General features: G+C 38.3%; 2 protein-coding genes across 2 annotated transcripts in view; one reads left to right on the top strand and one right to left on the bottom strand.

Moving 5' to 3' along the window:
* Nucleotides 1-2,953: 2,953 nt before the first annotated feature.
* On the bottom strand, nucleotides 2,954-8,370 carry lins1 (lines homolog 1). The gene is made up of 6 exons (XM_007568228.2): nucleotides 7,922-8,370; nucleotides 7,757-7,846; nucleotides 6,623-6,755; nucleotides 5,867-6,433; nucleotides 4,715-4,898; nucleotides 2,954-3,647 (listed from the first exon to the last, which is right to left on the bottom strand). The coding sequence occupies exons 1-6, from the start codon at nucleotides 8,240-8,242 to the stop codon at nucleotides 2,993-2,995; spliced, it is 1,950 nt and encodes a 649-aa protein (XP_007568290.1). The 5' UTR covers nucleotides 8,243-8,370; the 3' UTR covers nucleotides 2,954-2,992.
* Nucleotides 8,371-11,779: 3,409 nt separating this feature from the next.
* asb7 (ankyrin repeat and SOCS box containing 7) overlaps nucleotides 11,780-18,714 on the top strand; it is a 12,086-nt gene continuing 5,151 nt past the window's right edge. The window contains exons 1-4 of the mRNA XM_007568224.2: nucleotides 11,780-12,026; nucleotides 13,830-13,894; nucleotides 15,025-15,236; nucleotides 16,378-16,983. Of these exons, the coding sequence (XP_007568286.1) occupies nucleotides 13,857-13,894; nucleotides 15,025-15,236; nucleotides 16,378-16,983 (856 nt within the window). The 5' untranslated portion in view covers nucleotides 11,780-12,026; nucleotides 13,830-13,856. The remainder of the gene's footprint in view (nucleotides 12,027-13,829; nucleotides 13,895-15,024; nucleotides 15,237-16,377; nucleotides 16,984-18,714) is intronic.

Raw genomic sequence — 18,714 nt, 5'->3', positions numbered from 1 at the left:
TTAGATACAGACATTTACAGGATTTTGTATTTCTAAAATTACACAAATGGATAGGCTGTTTGCTAATTGTGCTCATAATGTTGAATAGCCCAGAACCGAGGCAGGATCCTCCAGACACGACCGTAAAAGCATCGTGCATTCAGACAAAGCTCTTTTTTCCCAGTTTCTCTAACTTGATCTACACTCTGTTCAGACATATTATGCAAAACACCTAAAAAACAAGGTGTTGCACTTACAAAGGTGTTCAAATAGTAAATGTACTTTAACATTTAAGCCAGACACAAGTCTCTTTAATCAGTCTATTTTGTGCATCAGTCACTGAGATACAACTATTGTTTTCTATTTTCACTCCATTAAAAAAAAAAAACTTGGGCATGGTCTCATTAGCATCCATTAAAGACGTTGATGTTAAACTTGCAGAGGTTTTCAGACAGGAAGTAAACTGGAACATTCAGCCAGGCAGCCATTTCTTAAACCTGTCTATTTTATGTTTCTTTCTGTAACATAAAGTTCTTTTTCCCTCAACTTTTTCTAACTACACTTAAACACTTTTTTGGTCATGTTCTTCTTAATCTCTAAAAACATTGATCACCTTTGTAAACTCAAATACTCAAATACACACAGTAAGCAACCTGGAGTAGGCATCACTTTCTGAAAGGTGCCCACTTTCTATTCTCCCAGAGATAAAGCTCTTTGTTCTCCAGTTTGATCTAATCCCATTTAAATACTCCTAACAGACATGTTGTTGTTCATACAACTAAAAATGATGTATTTGAGCTTATAACGGTGATCAAAGATACATTAAGTTAGGCATAATTTTAAGAGCCTGTTTTATATATTTCTCCCTGAGTTGAAGCTTTTTTTTCCCTTAGTTTGTTCTAACTCTTGGTAGGCATGTTCTTGTTAAAAAATGTCCAAAATAACTCTCTTTGAGCCTACAAAGGCAGTTAGACAGTAAAAAACCTGGAACATTCAAGCTAGGTATATTAATTTTTGTGCACTTCTCACTGAGATAAGGCAAGGTAAGGTAATTTCATTTATATAGCACATTTTCAGCAGCGAGGGAAAAGTGCTTTACATTAATTAAAAAGGAAATACAAATAAAATAACAAACCAAAGCAAAGAGCAAGAGAAGAAAAATAATCTAATAATGTTGATCCAAAGTATATAAACTAGATACTCCTGTTCAGGGTTGCTAGATAAATATAGATAAGTATCCTCTGGTCTAATTCCTTTTCTGGGTTGGAAGAATAGGTGTCCAAAAAGTAGTTGCTAAGGTAGTTTTTTCTGGATTCTAAGTTTGTTCTGTTCTGGGTTTCTAGATAAGCATAAGTAAGTAAGTAAATATCCTCTGTACTTTCTAAGTATGTTCAAATTTTTAAAAGTAAATGTTCCTGTTCTGGAAGTAGTTTTTTCTGGATTCTATGTTCGTTCTAATTCCTCTTCTGGATTGCTAGATAATTATAAGTTAATGAGTATCCCACAGTTTCTAAGTAATAATAAAAACTAAATGTTCCTGATCTGGAAGAATTTTTTTTCTGGATTCCAATTTCATTTTAATGTTTTTTTCTGGGTTACAATAATAGGAGACTCTCTGCATAATAACCTAAAATGTAATTCTAAAAGTATTGGTCCAAATAGTGAGCACTCCACAATTTCTGAAATTAGTAATAAACTAAAAAGTAAAGTATTGGTCTAAATAGTGAGTTTCTAAGTTTGTTCTAATTCATTTTCTGGGATAAATAGTGAGTACTCCACAGTTTCTAACAAGTAATGAATAAACAAGACAGACAGACAAGGGCAAGAACCGACAAATCAAGGGAAGATAGTACAAGTATAGCAACACTCAAGACAAGGCCAGCAAAGACAGGCAGTAAATAATAAAGACGTTGTGATATTCTGATTTAATAATGTAATTAAATTAGTTGTGTTACTACCCCACGCCACTAGAGGCAGTAGAAGGCCCAAAAAAGATGCAACTAAGGAGCAGATTTAGAAGTACGCCGAAAACTCCAGAATTTGTTAAAAACTGTGAGCTGTGCTGAAGTAAATAAAAGAGAGAAGTTAAAATACATGCCGACAGTGAAAATTCTTCTTAAAAATGAAGATATATCACAGATTTAAAAAGAAATTTAAAACGGAAGGCCGTGGATAATATAGAAAATAGCGCCCCCTTCACTGGGCCAGGACCCCTCGACCTCGTTAGCTGCACTAATTGCCTAAAGAAAATACGAGGTAGAAATCTAGGCATTTTGAAATCACTTTTATTGAAACCACTAATATTGAAAGACCAACATTTTTGTAATAAACACTTTGATCAGACATGACCTACTTCAAGACTTTTTAATGGCGAAGAGAACAGGCAATAGCAACACGGTCCAACGACAAGTACCAAATCTTCCGTTTTTGTTTCGAAGGTTTCCTAAAGACACGATGTGAGGAAGAAGTGGGAAATATCTTTAAAGAAAGACGGATTCACTGCAGCACGGATGAATCTCTCATCGGATTTTGGACTCAATCTCAGCTGCTGAATCACTCTGAAGCTAGAACTCGTCGGCTGAAAAACACACTCCTGATCAAAATCTTAAGACCAGTCCAAAAATTGCAAGAATTTGCATTTTGCACTGTTGGATCATAAGAAGGTTCTAAGTAGAGCTTCACAATGTTAAAATAAGAAATCAGCGTTAGAGACAAAAACTTTGAAACAAGCCTTGCTTGTTCAGTGTTTTTCTAAATGTGCCATTATTTTTGTTCAGCTTTTTGAGAGGACACTCAGAGGCTTTACATGAAATCAGTCATTTTTCATTCTCACACTGATAGTAGGAAGTTACTGCTGCACCCCATCGTTGTAACCCTGCAGTGACAGGGTGCTCCTTTCTTTCTCATGACTCTCAAACTAAAATCATAGAAGTGACACACCTCAAGTTAAAAATATTTTACTCTGGAAGGCCAGTGAAGTTTTTAAAAATAGTTTATTTTTCATTCAAACAGCTTATGAAAGTGGTGACCTCTGATAACAGTTCTCTACTTGTGTTAGAAGCTTCAGGAGCGATGAAGGGTTGTACGGAAAGAGTTGTTTAGTCTGCAGCCTCGTCACCACCTGTCTGAGTTCTGACAGGCAGAAGACGGCTCTGTCCAACACATTTAATGTTTCTTCCTCCAACACGGCTGCTGCAGTTGGACACACCTTCTCACTTTGTATCACTGATAAACTGGGTTTGGTTTTCAGTTTAGAGCTCCTGTCCGTCATAAGTGCAACTGTGGTTTGAGACTGTTTGTGCCCATCAGAGGTTTCTTCATTGGACTCGTCAGAACTGTCATACTCCACAAGCCGAAGCCCAATGCCTGAACTGGAGCCTTCCAGTGGTGGGACAGAACCTCCAGGCTCAGAGCCATGAGCGTCAGCAAGACGCTTCACATTTCTGTGACTGCACGCCGCAGCGAAGCCTTGCCAATCTTCTCTGAGGTACTTTAGGTAGCGAACAAAGTATTCCAGGAAGCAGGTTTCAGAGGAGATGAGGAAGTCGAGGAGGATGCTGTGGTCAAAGGACAGGCTCTGCAGCAGCAGCACAAAGTGGCAGTGAGGGTTGCATCCAGATGCACAGGCTGCCTCCAGCACTGAATAACCGTCCCAGCCTGAACAGCGTCTGGAAGATACGAGTCCCGGTGGGAGTTAGTCCTCCCTGCCTGAAGGAGCGCTCACGTCTAAGGAATCAGCACTTTCTTTACAGTTTTTCTGTTAAAGACGGGCAACTTTAACATTTTTGGATTGCAACTAAGCCCAATATTATTCATATCCCTGGTAGTGTATGGAAGTAATTTTTTAAGGCAGACAGGTACAGATTAGGGTGCCAGTACAGAGGCCTTCCAACCTAAAAGACTTGGATCTCATCAAAGACAGATCAGCAGAAGCTGGCCAACAGTTATAAGAAGGGGCTTAAATAGTGTAACAACAATATATTTTTCCATTGATTACACTGGTCAACAACCAAAAAAATCTACTCTTGTGTTTTTCAAATGTTTTAGGATCATTTTGATGTGCAGGATCAAAATGATCCTGCACATCAAAATGTGCATGATCCTGCACATCCTGCACAAATGGTTTTCCTCAATCCGGCCAGTTTACATGTACTTACCCTTATCAGTGTTTATTATTCAATTTACAGAAATCCCAGTTTGCAATATTTAACTAATACACTCTGTTAGAAAACTTTGTTTTCCTAAAACGTTTTTTGGATGAGAAATATTAATGGAAATGAACTGATAATGCCACAAAAATGTCACCAATTTAGTCAGAAGATCAGATTTCTCTAAATCAAATTAGAATAAAAACCTGACCTGACTGAGAAAAATGGATGTCATTTTTTGATTCAGTGGTTCTAAATAGTCCTAATTCAGATGCAAAATCAGACAACTTCCAAAAAAATATTTTTTTGTAGCCCAGTGTTAACATAATTTTTGACAAGGCTTTTTTTTTAATAAACTGAATCTATAAGTTACTCTTTTACATTTATAGGTATAAAAAAATAATTTTTTCTCTGAGGTCTGAGGGATGCCCAACTCATTTCCTGTCAGAAACAAACTTCTTAATTAAGTGAAAATAGTTTGAAATCTAACAGCCAGGATTGTGAATAAATCTGGGCTTCACTCTGCATCATTTAGTCAGAAAGCAATTAAACAAGTAAATGACACACTCAGCTAATATCTGTTTTACCTATAGCTGAGGAATATTGGCAGAGATGCACTGGCTGCCTCCATTAGGTCATCATCCTGTTCTCCAAACAGCAGGCTGATCCAACTGCAAGAGTGACTGACTTCAGTCTGAGAGACATCCAACCTCCTCAACCAGGACCACAGACTCTGTAGATATGAGTCAGCCTCTGAGGTTCTGTCCACACCTGCATGGAGCACAGAAATATCATTATGCTTCCCAAAGTGTACACATGATTTTAGGCTCCAGTTGTTAAGTCTCTGAAATTCAGCAAGATCTGGAGAAGTACAGATCAGACTTTTCCTGACCAAAACTGATTTAAAGGTTTTCTTAAAAAGGCCTAAACTTCCAATTCCAACATTTTATTCTAAGGTCTATACCAAATAAAAAACAAAAAGTCTGCAGTAGGACCGCAACTGTATCCGAGATACAGTTACGGTCTTTAAATGCAAAAGGAATTAATGGAATTAAAGATAATCCTCAATTCAAAGCATAACTTAAACTCAATTAAAAATACTTTATTAATCCCAGAGGGAAATTAAATAATGTAATAAAAAACAGCTCCTCCTCCCGGTGTTCCTACTGTCATCTGCAGGAATACACTGCTCAGTCAGAAACAACCAATCAGAGCCAGGAGGAGGGTCTTAGTCTTGCTTGTGTACATCCTGCTCACACCCTCCCCTTGCTCTCAGCTATGCTAAAACTTATTGCTGACATCAGAGTGTTCAGGCTAGTTAGCACAGCCACCAATGATGGCGGAGAAACAGTTTTTCTGGAATAGTAAGTTGTTTCTCCACCATTATCACATTTAGCAGCAAGTACATGATTGACACCGCTGAAACCCTCCTTCAGGTTCTGATTGGTTGTTTCTGCAGACGGCAGTAGGAGCACAGGGAGGAGATCAATCTTTTCACTGATTGTGTCTCATGACATAGTGAAAATGATATCAAATATGTAAAAAACAAACAAAACATGTCTATAAACGTTACAAACTGCAGCTTTAACCAAGCATGTATGTATTTGGAGAGAGAGCAAAGGGAATCCATGCATGCACAGAACATACAAACACCATGCAGAACTTAAGTTGTAATCCAGCAGTGCTAAGATCACCATTGTCCAGACCCACAACATGAAGTCACAAAGCTGAACTCTGACCTGCAGCAGCAGCTGTCTGGAGATGAAGCTCTACAGATTTGAGAAGAACCAGACTGACTGCCCTCAGCATGGAGCCATCTGGTTTCAGGCCTTCCTTTTCTCGCCCTCCAAAGAACACGGCCCGTTCCACCTGCAGGCTCTGCAGCCAGTCAGCAGCCACTGCCTGTAAGACACACTGAGCCAGCACACAGCGGTCAGCACGCAAATCTTTGTGCTCCCGCACGTACAGAGCCACTCCCTCCAGGGACCAGTCCTCTCCCAGCTTCTGAAGCAGAACTCTCTTGAGCAGAAGCAGGATTCGCTTTTTCACAAAGTAGTCAGAGCAGCAGCTGACGGTCATCAGGAGCGCTGCAGACTGTACTGCAGGTATCCTCTGGCTTCTCAGGTTGAGCCCAGCTCCACAAATGAAACCCGATGCAGTCAGAACCTCCAGCAGGTCCAACAACAGGCAGAATGTCGTTCTCCAGGAGCCGCTGAAGTCAACCTCTGTCCTCTCTTCAGGAAGCAGCTTAGAACACAAAGCAGTCAGGCTGCAGTCAAACGCTGCCACGACCTCTGCAAGGAGCACTGATGGAGGAAACGGATATTAGACAGACGCAACGTTAGACTCAAAAACAGAGAGACTCAGTGGTTGGTAGAGGGGTGAGCAATGTGCAGCACAGAATAAATACTGCAGGACTTGTTCTGAGATACCCACAAGGGAACTAAGTGATCCTGAAGACTGAAGCAGAATGTACTGAAACCAACAGGAAGTACCTTGATGCGACTGTTTGAGGAGCTTTTTGACGACTTCAGTGAGAGACCAAAGGCAGGCGTCAAGTTCAGGACCAGGAGGAGAGCTGCTGAAAGCCTGCACACACTGCTTCTGCCAAACAGGATTCACTGTGCCCTGGAGAGGTGGAGAGGTTTTTATTTAAAAAATAAACAAATCATCACTGAGTAGAATGTACCAGTATTAACTGTTTGTGTAGCTGGATCACAAACCGGGCTGGAGGTTCAGGAGAAGAAACAGCAGCAGGATACAAAGTGGAGGAATCAATTTATTGAAAACACCATTAAACTCGATCCAGTATAAATTAAATATACTCTATTTATCCCAAAAGGAAATCAAAAGCTGTGATGGAGAGTTGTGGGAGATAATGCAGCTCAGCAATCCAGCCACATTGAGAGACAGAATGTCTCTGTGGGAGTCACAGCATATAAAAAAAAAAGAAAAAAAAGAACAAAGATTTATGCACAAATTTAACAGGCGGTCTTTAATAACTGGCCATCAGATTAACAACCTAAGTCTGAATGCAGCTCTCATTTTTTTTCTGTGTTTCAAGGCTCTGCTTACACAAAATGAAAATGTGTCATTTTTCCCACAGTTTTAAGATTTTTATGATCTGAACTATATTTGACTTTAAAATTAACAGATTAAAATGTGTAATGGTCTTTGAGTTCAGACAATGTGGCAGTTTTAGTTTTTAACCTGTATTACGAACTTGTTAGATTATTATTATGCTCCCCAGACCAGCAGAAAAGTATGGTAGCATAGAGGCGTTGTTAGAAAAATGAGTAAAGTAAAAAAGAAAAAAAAAATCTGAAATTTTCAGTTTAATCTCAACAATTTCTAAAAAAAAATAAATAAATAAATTCAAAGGTCAAAATTTCTGACAATCTCAATTTCTGAGGGTTTTTTTTGGAAGAGATTTACTCCCTTATACAATGGCCCATTTACAGCGAGGTGGAAGAAAGAGAGACTGCACCCACATTCAGAAGTCTGTTACAATGTTCCACCAGAACATAGATTGTTTCATTATTTGACAAGAATCAGCTCAGCACTGCAGGAGTCGTGAAGATAAGAATATTATTATGGAAAAGTCGTTTCCTTTTTTTCGAACTACTCACTGATGTGCTGATAAGGTAGAGAACACACACAGACGCAGACTTTGCAGCCAGATGTGAGATCACCTGATCCTCAGATTGGAAGTGGAGCACCTGAGGACCAAAGCGGGTTCTTCATGATGACGTCTTCTCGTGTTTGTCTGTGGTTTCACTCAGTAGGTTACTTACAAGCTGAGACATGAGGTCCATGGGGTCAAACAGAAGGCTGAGGATGTCCCTCCAGGGGCCCCGTACAGCTCCATCCAGGCTCTGAGCGGACAACCCGCAGCAGATCTTCCTCAGCAGAGTCAGACTGAAGGCGATCAGCTCCCACGCGGTTTCAGCGCCTTCCTGCGTGTCCCTTTCCGGCACCTGTCCACAAACGCCAGAAAACAGCAGCCTCGCAACCTCACCACCGCTTAGTTTCGGACAAATTCCTCCGAGAAGAGCCCGGTAGCAGTGAGACAGCTCTCTGATGGAAGACGGCCCGGGACTCTCCGGGAGATCCATCCTTCCGCTCAGAGAAAAATAGTATCATAGCTACATCTGATCAAGTCCATTTGATTTCTCTTTTTCTTCACTGATGGGTTTCTTCTTGTTGTTTTTCTTCTTCTTCTTCTTCTTCTTCTTCTTCTTTAGGTTTTAACGGCAGCTTGCATCCATTATTGTTGTACTACTGCCATCTATTGGATCCTAATATTATCTATACCTCAAATTCTCAAAAAGATCCCAGTATTTTTTTAAAAAACGAAAAATCTTCTTTTCCCCCTCAATACTATTTAACTGATCAACCACATTCTCAAATTTCAATTCCCTATTAAAACCTAATTCCGTTTTTAATAATCTTCTTTGATTTTCATATTTTCTACAACTAATAAAAACATGTTCCATAGTTTCTAAAGTATCACACCAACTACAGAGTTCCATTTAAAAAACTCCGCCCGTAATTATCTCCTCCCTCCTGTTTATTCCTCTGATCCTTACTACATCAACTGTATTTTGTATCCTATATAAATGTCTTCCATTTATTTTATTATCCCACCTAATTTCCCATATCTTCTTGCTTTCTCCCCAAACTATACTTTTGCCTTCAAATTTAGATAACTTTGCTGGCATATCAATATCTTCTTTTATAATAGCGTCCTTAGCCAACCTACTTGTTCTTGTTCTTCTTGTTCTTCTTCTTTGATGTTTATTGGCGGTTGGCAAACAACGAAATTGTTGCACTACCGCCACCGGCTGGTAGTAATCAGCTGTGTTCATTTGAGATAACGAAATATTATAACTAACTTTTTTGAGTCATTCTAAATAGATCAACTAAATCTAGTATAGCTTAAATTGTATTTAAATTTGAATCAATTATTGTCTTTCTCCTTAGTAGTTTTTATATTGTTTCATCACAGTATTCAAACTGACCCCCCGAAATATTTCCCCAAAATAAAGGTTTCTATTCAGTCTAGTACTTAGCCCAAATCTTTCTTCCATTGCTTTTGCCTTTTCTCATTCATTTCCTGTTTTATTAAAACCAATAACTCCACGTGGTTCCAGTGGCCCCCTTTGCATTAGTGTTTTTTTTTCCTGTTTTTTTTCTAATGGCGATTTGCAAACAACTGGATGAATTATAGCCACCTTGAGAATTTTAATATGGCTCAGAATCTATTTTCTACCTCTATAATCTTTAAAACAAATTTAAATACACCCCCTGATAATAATAATAATAATAATAATAATAATAATAATAATAATAATAATAATCACTTTTATAATTTTTATTGGAGATTTTAACTGCACTATTCAGCACAGAACAACCAAATCTAATTTTATCACTTTTCCTAAACTCTTCCACTTTCTTTTGAATATTATAACAGCAAACCTTGACTTCTTCACCCTATTGATCTTGCCATTTTTTTCTTTACATACAGCTTAGCTATATTTTTAACTTCTCTTTTGCTCATTTTTACATTCATATCAACATTTTTTGTAGGATTTTAGCAGGGAATCATAACTGAGCCCTATAGCACCTACTGTATCTTAATCATGAACAGATTGAATTATTCAATGCCCAGTCTAGATCCCACATTGTTGATAACAACGTATTCCTGCATCAAGAAAGTCCTTGGTTCAAATCTCTGCCTACCCTGATTGTTGGAGGCAGGTAGGCACCAGTTTGAATTCTTATTAATGTGCAACTTGAAGATCTTTTACCTTTTATAATGTCATCAATATTGGTATTAGTTCTCTCTGTACTGTTAAATTATTCCTCATAATATTTAAATTTGATGATAAGATATACATACTCTGTTTCCTAACATTTTAAAACTTTGCACTGTGTTACTATACTTTCTAGCTCTTCTTTTTCCTGGCAGACTTTGGTCAGGCTTACTGAGTTCCAAAACCAAAAAGGACTAATCATTGTGTTATTTATTGCAGTTTCTTCTGACTTATCTTGAATTATTGTACCAAACTATTGATTTGCTTTGTTGTTGTTTCTTTTGGACAGTTTATTGTGCAATTCCTGATCAGCTATTACCAAATGATGGGAGTGTGTAACAAGAAATGGGAGAAAGAGAAATAATTTTCATATTCAAGTTATATTGTTTCTTATTTTTCATTCCAAATAATTCTACTCTAATTTATGTGTCAAAGAAAAGTTTGTGTGCAATAGTCTAAAATGGTGTATATTTGAATTAGAGTAAAGAGTAATCATCTTATCATTGGAGAGTTGTGTCAATTCCACCTTCCTTTCTCTCCACATGCAGATGTAGGTGTGTGAGGACTTAAGCAACTCTAATGTCAACAGATCCAAATTCTGGCTTTTTTGACTGAAATTGCTGATATTTTTTTACTTTAAAATGTCAGCACTGCCACCTGTGCCTCTGGACAAGCATATGAGAAAAACAAGAGGGAGAAGCATTTTCTAGTGCAAATATATGGAGGATTTTTCCATCTATGCAACACAGGCAAAAAAAATAACACTAACAGAATTCAATCTTTCACCTCACTCTGTCTGCTGTCAATGCTCTTTAAATCTCCGTTTAAATGCTTAGAGAGCCATGACCATCATATTGGTCATGATGGAAGACTATCATGACGCCATTAAGTATTAATGGAACAAGAGATGTTTTGAACTTTGTCCTTCTCTTTCTGGTCCTGTTCTGCATCCATGAAGCCTCCTTTTCAACGCCTCTGGGATTTAGGGTTGTAGCTTTGGTTATNAATCTTCCGCCTCACTCTGTCTGCTGTCAATGCTCTTTAAATCTCCGTTTAAATGATAGTCTTCCATGATGGAAGACTATCATGACGCCATTAAGTCTTAATGGAACAAGAGATGTTTTGAACTTTGTCCTTCTCTTTCTGGTCCTGTTCTGCATCCATGAAGCCTCCTTTTCAACGCCTCTGGGATTTAGGGTTGTAGCTTTGGTTATATGAGTTTTTTTGATGGTAACCTACAGACAAGGATTAGAGCCACTGGGGGAAAATAAAGCAGTTCTGACTTTAGTCTCAGAATTCTAAATTTAGTCTCAGAATTCAGACTTTAATCTCAAAAATAATAATTCAGATTTTTTTCCTCAGAATTCTGAGATTAAAGTCAGAATTATTATTTTTGAGATTAAAATCAGAATTCTGACTTTTTCTAAGAATTCTGAGATTAAAGTCAGAATTTTTTTCCCCCAGTGGCCCTAATCCTCTTCCGTAGTAACCAGTCGCTCATAGTTGTAAAAAAACGATACCTTATCGCCACAGTACCACATCATAATTGTAAAAAAAAAAAAGTGAGAGCAAAAATCCTCCCAGCCGTAGAGCATTCAGAACCAGATAAATAAGTGTTCAAACATGCAATGATTCAACCACGAACATGATTAACAAAATAATTTTTTTTTATTTTGTTCTGTTCTGTTCTCTATCTTATTTGTTATACTGGGAGCATTTTACCTTTTCCAAACCACTTCCCTGTAAGGATAACCTTTTATATCCCATCACCTTTTGTTCATTTTGATCATATTGAGCTGCATATGCTCTTATTGTGAAGAAGAGGAAGAAGAAGACGGAAGTTTGGTTGTTTTTCCTGGTGAGGTCACACTGTTGTCACAGAGACTTAGTAGTTGAAGCGATTTTGACAGCAAAATGAACTTTGACGGAACTTCCAGGTGTTGTTGGTGAAGTTTTCCTGAACCCTGAGCTGTGCTGTTTGCTGTGGAATCTGAGCGGAAGGGAGCAGAAATATGCAGCTTTGACAACTCCAGTCTTCCCTGGAGCTGATTGATTGGCTAAACGGCTGCTTATCGTCTGCACAGTAAGTCTTTGTTTTATCGAAGCAGAGGTACCATTTTTGACTGTAAATGATCAGTATTAACTTTATTATCGAAAAATCCACTGCACTGCTGCGTATTAGTCCCTGGCTCGGTTCCTGAAGGCATAGAAAAGCTAACGAGCTAACGCTGGGGAGTTAGTTAGCCTGCTGGCTAACTAGCATCAGCTAGCAGCCTGGTAAAAATAACATCCCTAAATTGGCCTTTTGTTCGAGGATTTTGGCAAATATTATTTCTCTAAAGTCCAGACTGAATATCCTTTACATTTGGACTCTTATTAGTTGGTTTTCATGCTACAAATATGTACAGTTTAATGTTAATCCTGTTTTAAAACACTGCTACTTTGTTGTTCTCATTGTTAATTTCCCAGTCTGTTCCATTAACCATTTAAGTTGCTAAACATTTGTTGTTCCAAAGCTAAGCTACAGCGTTTTAAACTGAAAAACAAATTATCAGTTTAAACAGAAGATTTAGTTTGAAATGTAACTGTTCTGCTTCATTTTGTTGTTCTAAAGGCTTATTTTATCATTTACAACATGTGAACACTTCTTAACTTAATATTTGTCCTTCATAATTCACTTTATTTTTATTTATTTTTTGTTTCAGTCTTGTGTGTTAGTACCCTGCAGGATGAGTATTCATCATGTGCTGTGCAGTCTTTCCCAGTCTTTCACATTGCAGCCTGTTCAACTCAAAGTCACAAGGTTTAAAGGTTAAAACACTACACTAGGGAATGCATGGAAGAGGATTAGGGCAACTGGAAATAAAAAAAAATGTTTTTATTTTTTTTTTTTTTTTTTTTTTGGCAGAATTGAGTTTAATTCTGGTTCTAATCCTAGAAACAGGGCATCTCTTCAAAAAGGCGGTTTCTTTAACATTGTCCAATGTAAAGTCAACAGACCGATAAAATGCACTTATATGCCTTGCAAGATATTTAAGACATTCAGCATGTTATTCTAATTTTAAAGGAATGCTATGAAGACAGAAAAAAACAAATGTAAAGGTACCATGGAATAAATTATTCTCTACATTATTACGGTTGTGAGAATAAAATAAAAAATATCGTGGAGAACATAAGTGAGTTGGTGGGTGTGTAACATTCAGGGCTGCTCAGTTATGAAGAAAATAAGGTCTCATTTAAAACTGGCATAGTTGCTCTTAAGTTTGGAAACACCCTATTACTGGTGTTAATTCTTATTATTAAAATTATCTTTTTTTTAATTATATCTTTGTACAATGTGGCCTTTCATTTATACATAATGTCTAACCATATACAATAGCAAATTGTCAGCTTTAGATTTAGATTTAATCAATCTACACAGAAACAGCGGAAAAAGTGTTTTGGTATCTTTGCTACCGATGGCTGGTCACATCGTCCTGTCATCTGAAGTGACCAGTTTGGTCTTCATTCATTCATTTTAAAGGTTGGAAAACTTTTTGTGTTGAGGTTCTACTCTAGAGTTTCTTCTATTTTCTTCATCGAGAGATTTAGTGTGGTTAAGATTACTAATAACTTTTTAGCATTTAAATAGTTTTTGGACAGCTTGACATACAAATCAGAATTGAAGCAAAAAATTGGTAGCACAGCTCTAGAAGCCTCCACCTTTTTGTGGGTTTATCCTGGAAAATGTGTTAGGAAAGCCAGGGAGCTTTACTTAATCATGTTGTTCTACATATAAAAATAAATCTGAACACTTCAGTGCTGGCGTGAAGAAATTGGCGATTAGAAGAAGAGGTGAAATACGATTTCCTCTTCGTGTTGTGATTTATCTGTCTTGATTTTGCAGCAGAACATCTGCAGGTGCAGCAGCAATATGACTAAGAGAAGCCCATCTCTTCAGCTGGTTAAAAGGTACATTTTGATTTTAATCATGTTGTTGTTGTGTTAAGTAAACCCTGAGAAATATGAGATGAAATTGATTAAACCTGTTTTAAAAATTAACTTTAACTTGATTCATCCTCTGTTCCTTAGAAACAGTTTGTTATATTGTCTTCTATAATGGAAACTGAGATATTGTTGCTTTCCTAAAATAATGGTCAAAAAATGACTTAAGCCAATTATTTTTAGGAATAAAACAATGTTGTGTATATACATATAGGTTTGACAATAATGTAAAGTTACTTTTTGTAATGGATTAAACTGGACTCAAAATTTATTGTAAGGTCTATGCAGTTGAAAATTTGGATGGATTTAGCAAGTTGTGATTATTATTATTATTATTATTATTATTATTATTATTATTATTACATTTTAAAAAACTAAAAAGTAAAAAAAACTGGGCATATATTTTTTTCAATTAATTAAAAAATCAATTAATAATACTTATCATGTAGCAAAATATAATGGTGTCACAATTCATATCATCTAAGTATCTTCAAAGGCTTGTTGTGGATGGTGTTGCTGTGAGAACAGTTGGTGTAAGATTAGTTTTACATTTTAGGACCTACTGGTTCTCAAAAATGAAACCAAAATGGAAAGCAGTTGATGAAACACTAACTATTAATACTTTTGAATTAAAAGAAAAAGTAGCTTCCAGCCGCTGCTACTTCAATGCATACCTCAGAATCAGCGTGTGTGAGCAACTCAGTAAAAGTTAGACAGACTACTTGGTCAGTCCAGGTGTTTAACTCAGAAAGGGAGGCAAGACATCATGTATCTTAGAGAAGATTTTGTTTCTGCAAGTCAGTCTGGCCATTTCCAACCTTTATGAAGTTCATTATTTGATAGCGAGAAAGTTGGTTGACAAGTCTAAAACAATCCAGACAAACATCCACCCAGCATTATGTCACAGATCTGCCAACAGCTACAAAAAGCGGGTGGTCAAGATGCATCTTACTGAGGGACATTAAAAAGTTCAGATGTCTCTTAGCAAGACAAAAACCTCAAGTTATCTTCAGATAATAACCCCATTGAGAGCCACAATGTATTTCTTAGTTTTTCCAAAATGAACAGGTAAAAATTCCTGTTGTGAAATGTGACAGGATGCTGAACCATCACTGCAGAGGGAACCCTGATCTCCATGAGGAGCTGCAGATCCAGGCTGCAGTGGCAGCGGGGGACATATGCACCGTCAGGAGGATGCTGGAGCAGGGCTACTCGCCTAAGATACGGGACGCCAATGGGTGGACGCTGCTGCACTTCTCTGCTGCCAAAGGAAAGGAGCGGTGTGTCCGAGTCTTTCTGGAGCATGGAGGTCAGAAGCTGATGCTTTTGTTTTTATTAGTTTTCGTTATCTTGATCAGTCCTAGAACAGCTCCTTGAAATGTTAATAGAAACATTAATTTTATATTTATCCTGAAAGGAAACTGACTTCTGCACTTGAGCCTGTTTGTTAAAACAAAACAAAAGGTTTAAATCACCAGAGAAAATGCAGCCATTCACTAACATCATCATTCCTAACAGAGCAAATCACTGCAGGTCTACACACATGAATAATTGAGAGACGGGGATGATGAAAAGTCATTAGAATACCTAGAGATAAGTAGTCCGGTATAGACTGTGTACCTACTGGATTCCAGGCAGCTGCAGGCTTAGATGTTTAATCTAAGCCAAAATTATATTCTTGGTGGTTGAGCTCAGGCGTCTGTGGTGTGTTTCAAAATGCCTACAATACAACCTCATCTATAAAGGAGAATACATGAAATAAAGTTGTGTTAATCTACTTATGATAGTCTAAATGGAAGAGGAGGTAGTTCACTCTGGTGAGGAAAGATGGTAAGATGTAGAAGTTAATTAGACTAACTTATTCACACATGTGCCCAAACTGCCCTGCTCCTATCAATCACACATCCCAGACAAACTGTGCTTGACTCACCCTGCGGTAACAACAAATGACAAAATGGAGCTGGGCTATGTTAAACAAAATCTAAAGAGACTAGAAGTTACACTTCCATTAACGTCCTCTGCTGACACTCCTAAACTACAAGCAGATTACAATTCTAAAACAACACAGAAAATCAACGTCATTGTTCACTACTTCACTTTCTGTTTGCTGGTTGGCCTGGTAGAAATTCTACTGGAGGAAACCAAGTTAATGGGAGAAAGTCCAGACTGTCTGTGAAGTGAGATTTGAATTAAGCGGCATTGCTTAGGAAATCAATGGCCAGGCAACCTTGGTGGGTGAGCTGGCAACAAGAAGCCTCTGGTGTTAGCCCCAAAATACTTAGTTAATACAAAATAATGGAATTGTATATTCTAACATGTTTCATACAGCCAACAGTGACCTGTTACGGCAAATAATTAGTAATGGAGTTCTAGGAAATCCTATTTCTTTCACCTCAGTACTAAAAGCAGGTAATGATGCAGTTCACTTGTTTCCATTCTGCTTCGCACAGCGGACCCCACAGTGAAGGACTTCATTGGTGGCTTCACAGCCCTTCACTATGCAGCCATGCATGGCAGGGCTCGCATTGCCCGACTGATGCTGGAGTCCGAGTATCGCGGTGACATCATCAACGCTAAAAGCAATGATGGCTGGACACCGCTCCATGTGGCAGCCCATTATGGCCGTGACTCGTTTGTACGCCTCCTGCTGGAGTTCAGGGCCGAGGTGGATCCACTTAGTGACAAAGGCACCACGCCACTGCAGCTGGCCATCATCCGTGAGCGCTCCAGCTGCGTACGGATCTTGCTGGACCACAGCGCCAACATCGATATTCAGAATGGTTTCCTGCTGCGCTATGCCGTCATCAAAGGAAACCATTCCTACTGCCGTATGTTCCTGCAGAGGGGGGCAGACACAAACCTTGGTCGCCTTGAAGATGGACAGACCCCTCTGCATCTGTCAGCCCTTAGGGACGATGCGCTGTGTGCTCAGATGCTCTACACATACGGGGCTAACACCAACACCAGGAACTACGAAGGCCAAACCCCCGTAGCTGTGTCTATTAGCATGTCTGGAATTAGCCGGCCTTGCCTGGATTTCCTGCAGGAGGTCACCAGTAAGTGTCACACTAACACTCCAACACTTGGCATCTATATAGGAAACTCAATTGGTTGGATAGAGTCTCACTGCTGCACTGAATAGATGCTGTAAGCAGTGGTTTAGTGATCCAGTTCAGGGTTTCCCCCAGAAAACTTGCTAAGTCCGGTGGTCTGGGTGCCGAGGCGGTCCACCGGCAGCCCACCATGTTTTTGTGTTAAAAGATGTTAAATAGACAGGAAATGTAAAATTATTACTGGGTAATTATATGTTACGGAAAAACATCACCAGTGACACAATATTTAAACAACTAGTCTTAAAAACAACTAATCAAAAAATACAATTAAAATGATTATCAATTATTTGCACTTCTGTTTAATCCAAAATACGTCAGCAGCTCCACAAGGACCCCAGGGCTTCAGGGACCCATAAATGCTATATATACATGTAATTTTTTTTTTTTTATCGAGAGGATCAATGCTGCTAAATTTGATTTAATGGTTTCAACACCCATAAATTAAAAGATTTTAAATTGTTTAACATTTATATGTAAGATTTTAAGGAGCTGGCAATTTTACTTTGTAAAAATTCAAAGAACAATATTCATAGTTAAATTGTTACCATAGCTACAATCTAATGCTATGAGTTTAATCTTTGAGTTTGAGCTTTGTTTGTTCATACAAATTAAACTGCAATTATAACTTATTGCCTTATAATAAGTTAGAATTATAGCTTATTAACCAATGAAACTAGTTCCCCTCCCCCAGATTTCACTAAATTTAACACAGAAGCTGTAAGTGGTACTGATGGTTTTAGCAGCAAGAGGGACCCCTAAATCAAATTCTGCTCCTGGCCTCATGCAGCCTTGGACCGGCCCTGCATGATGAGTTAAATCCACTGCACTGCGCAAAGATGCACAACAAACGGAAGATTTAATTCAATGCTACTAATGTGGCTTTAGTAACTCTTCCATTTCGTGTCTGTTGAGTTTTTAACAAGGGAACACAGAAACTATTTTGGTTGGTTCAGTTAATGGGACGAGTTAATCAGATCTCCGCGCAGCCGCGCGCATTAACTCTGGTTGACTAAGTGGACAAAGCATTTAGTATGGTCTGATACATTGTAACCGGAAAAATACTGCTACTAATAATAAAAAAATATAAAACCAGCGTGATGCGTGACTGCGAAGCGGCGAACGCGAAAGCTCCTCACCAGGCTGAACCTGCATGATGAAGTTAGCGCTGGTTTGTTAACCACTAACGCTTCGACCAACCGGGAACACAGACATAAACTTTATCAGCGCAGATAGAGCCGGGCGCTGGACAGCGTGTTGAAATGGAAAAGCCGCACAAAATTCTTTGTCCACAAACATAAATCATTCTCACCACTCGCTCAAAACACCTCTGAACAAGTTATTTCTGCGGTTCACAATCAGAGCTACCGCGGTGGGGTTTAAACTCTTACCTTGATCAAAAACTCTGGAAAGAAACATAATTACTCACAGGGGGTTGATGTAAATATCCATACAGGTCAGCTAGTGTCTAGTTTGAGTGAAAGGAGGCGCGGGATCCGCGCTGAGGTAAACTTAAGTCATCCAGCTGAGGCAACGCGCAGAGGCGCCAGCGGTGTGATCGGACAGCACGCTGACCTAAGATATAAGATATAACCTAAGATTATAAACCTAAGATAGGTTTATAGTTTATAAACCTATCTTCTAGGTTTATTGTTTATGCATAAACTATAAACCTAG

Source organism: Poecilia formosa, unplaced genomic scaffold, assembly GCF_000485575.1.
Source record: "Poecilia formosa unplaced genomic scaffold, Poecilia_formosa-5.1.2 Scaffold219, whole genome shotgun sequence".
NCBI lineage: Eukaryota > Metazoa > Chordata > Actinopteri > Cyprinodontiformes > Poeciliidae > Poecilia > Poecilia formosa.
This window is presented reverse-complemented; position numbering and strand designations above follow the sequence as displayed.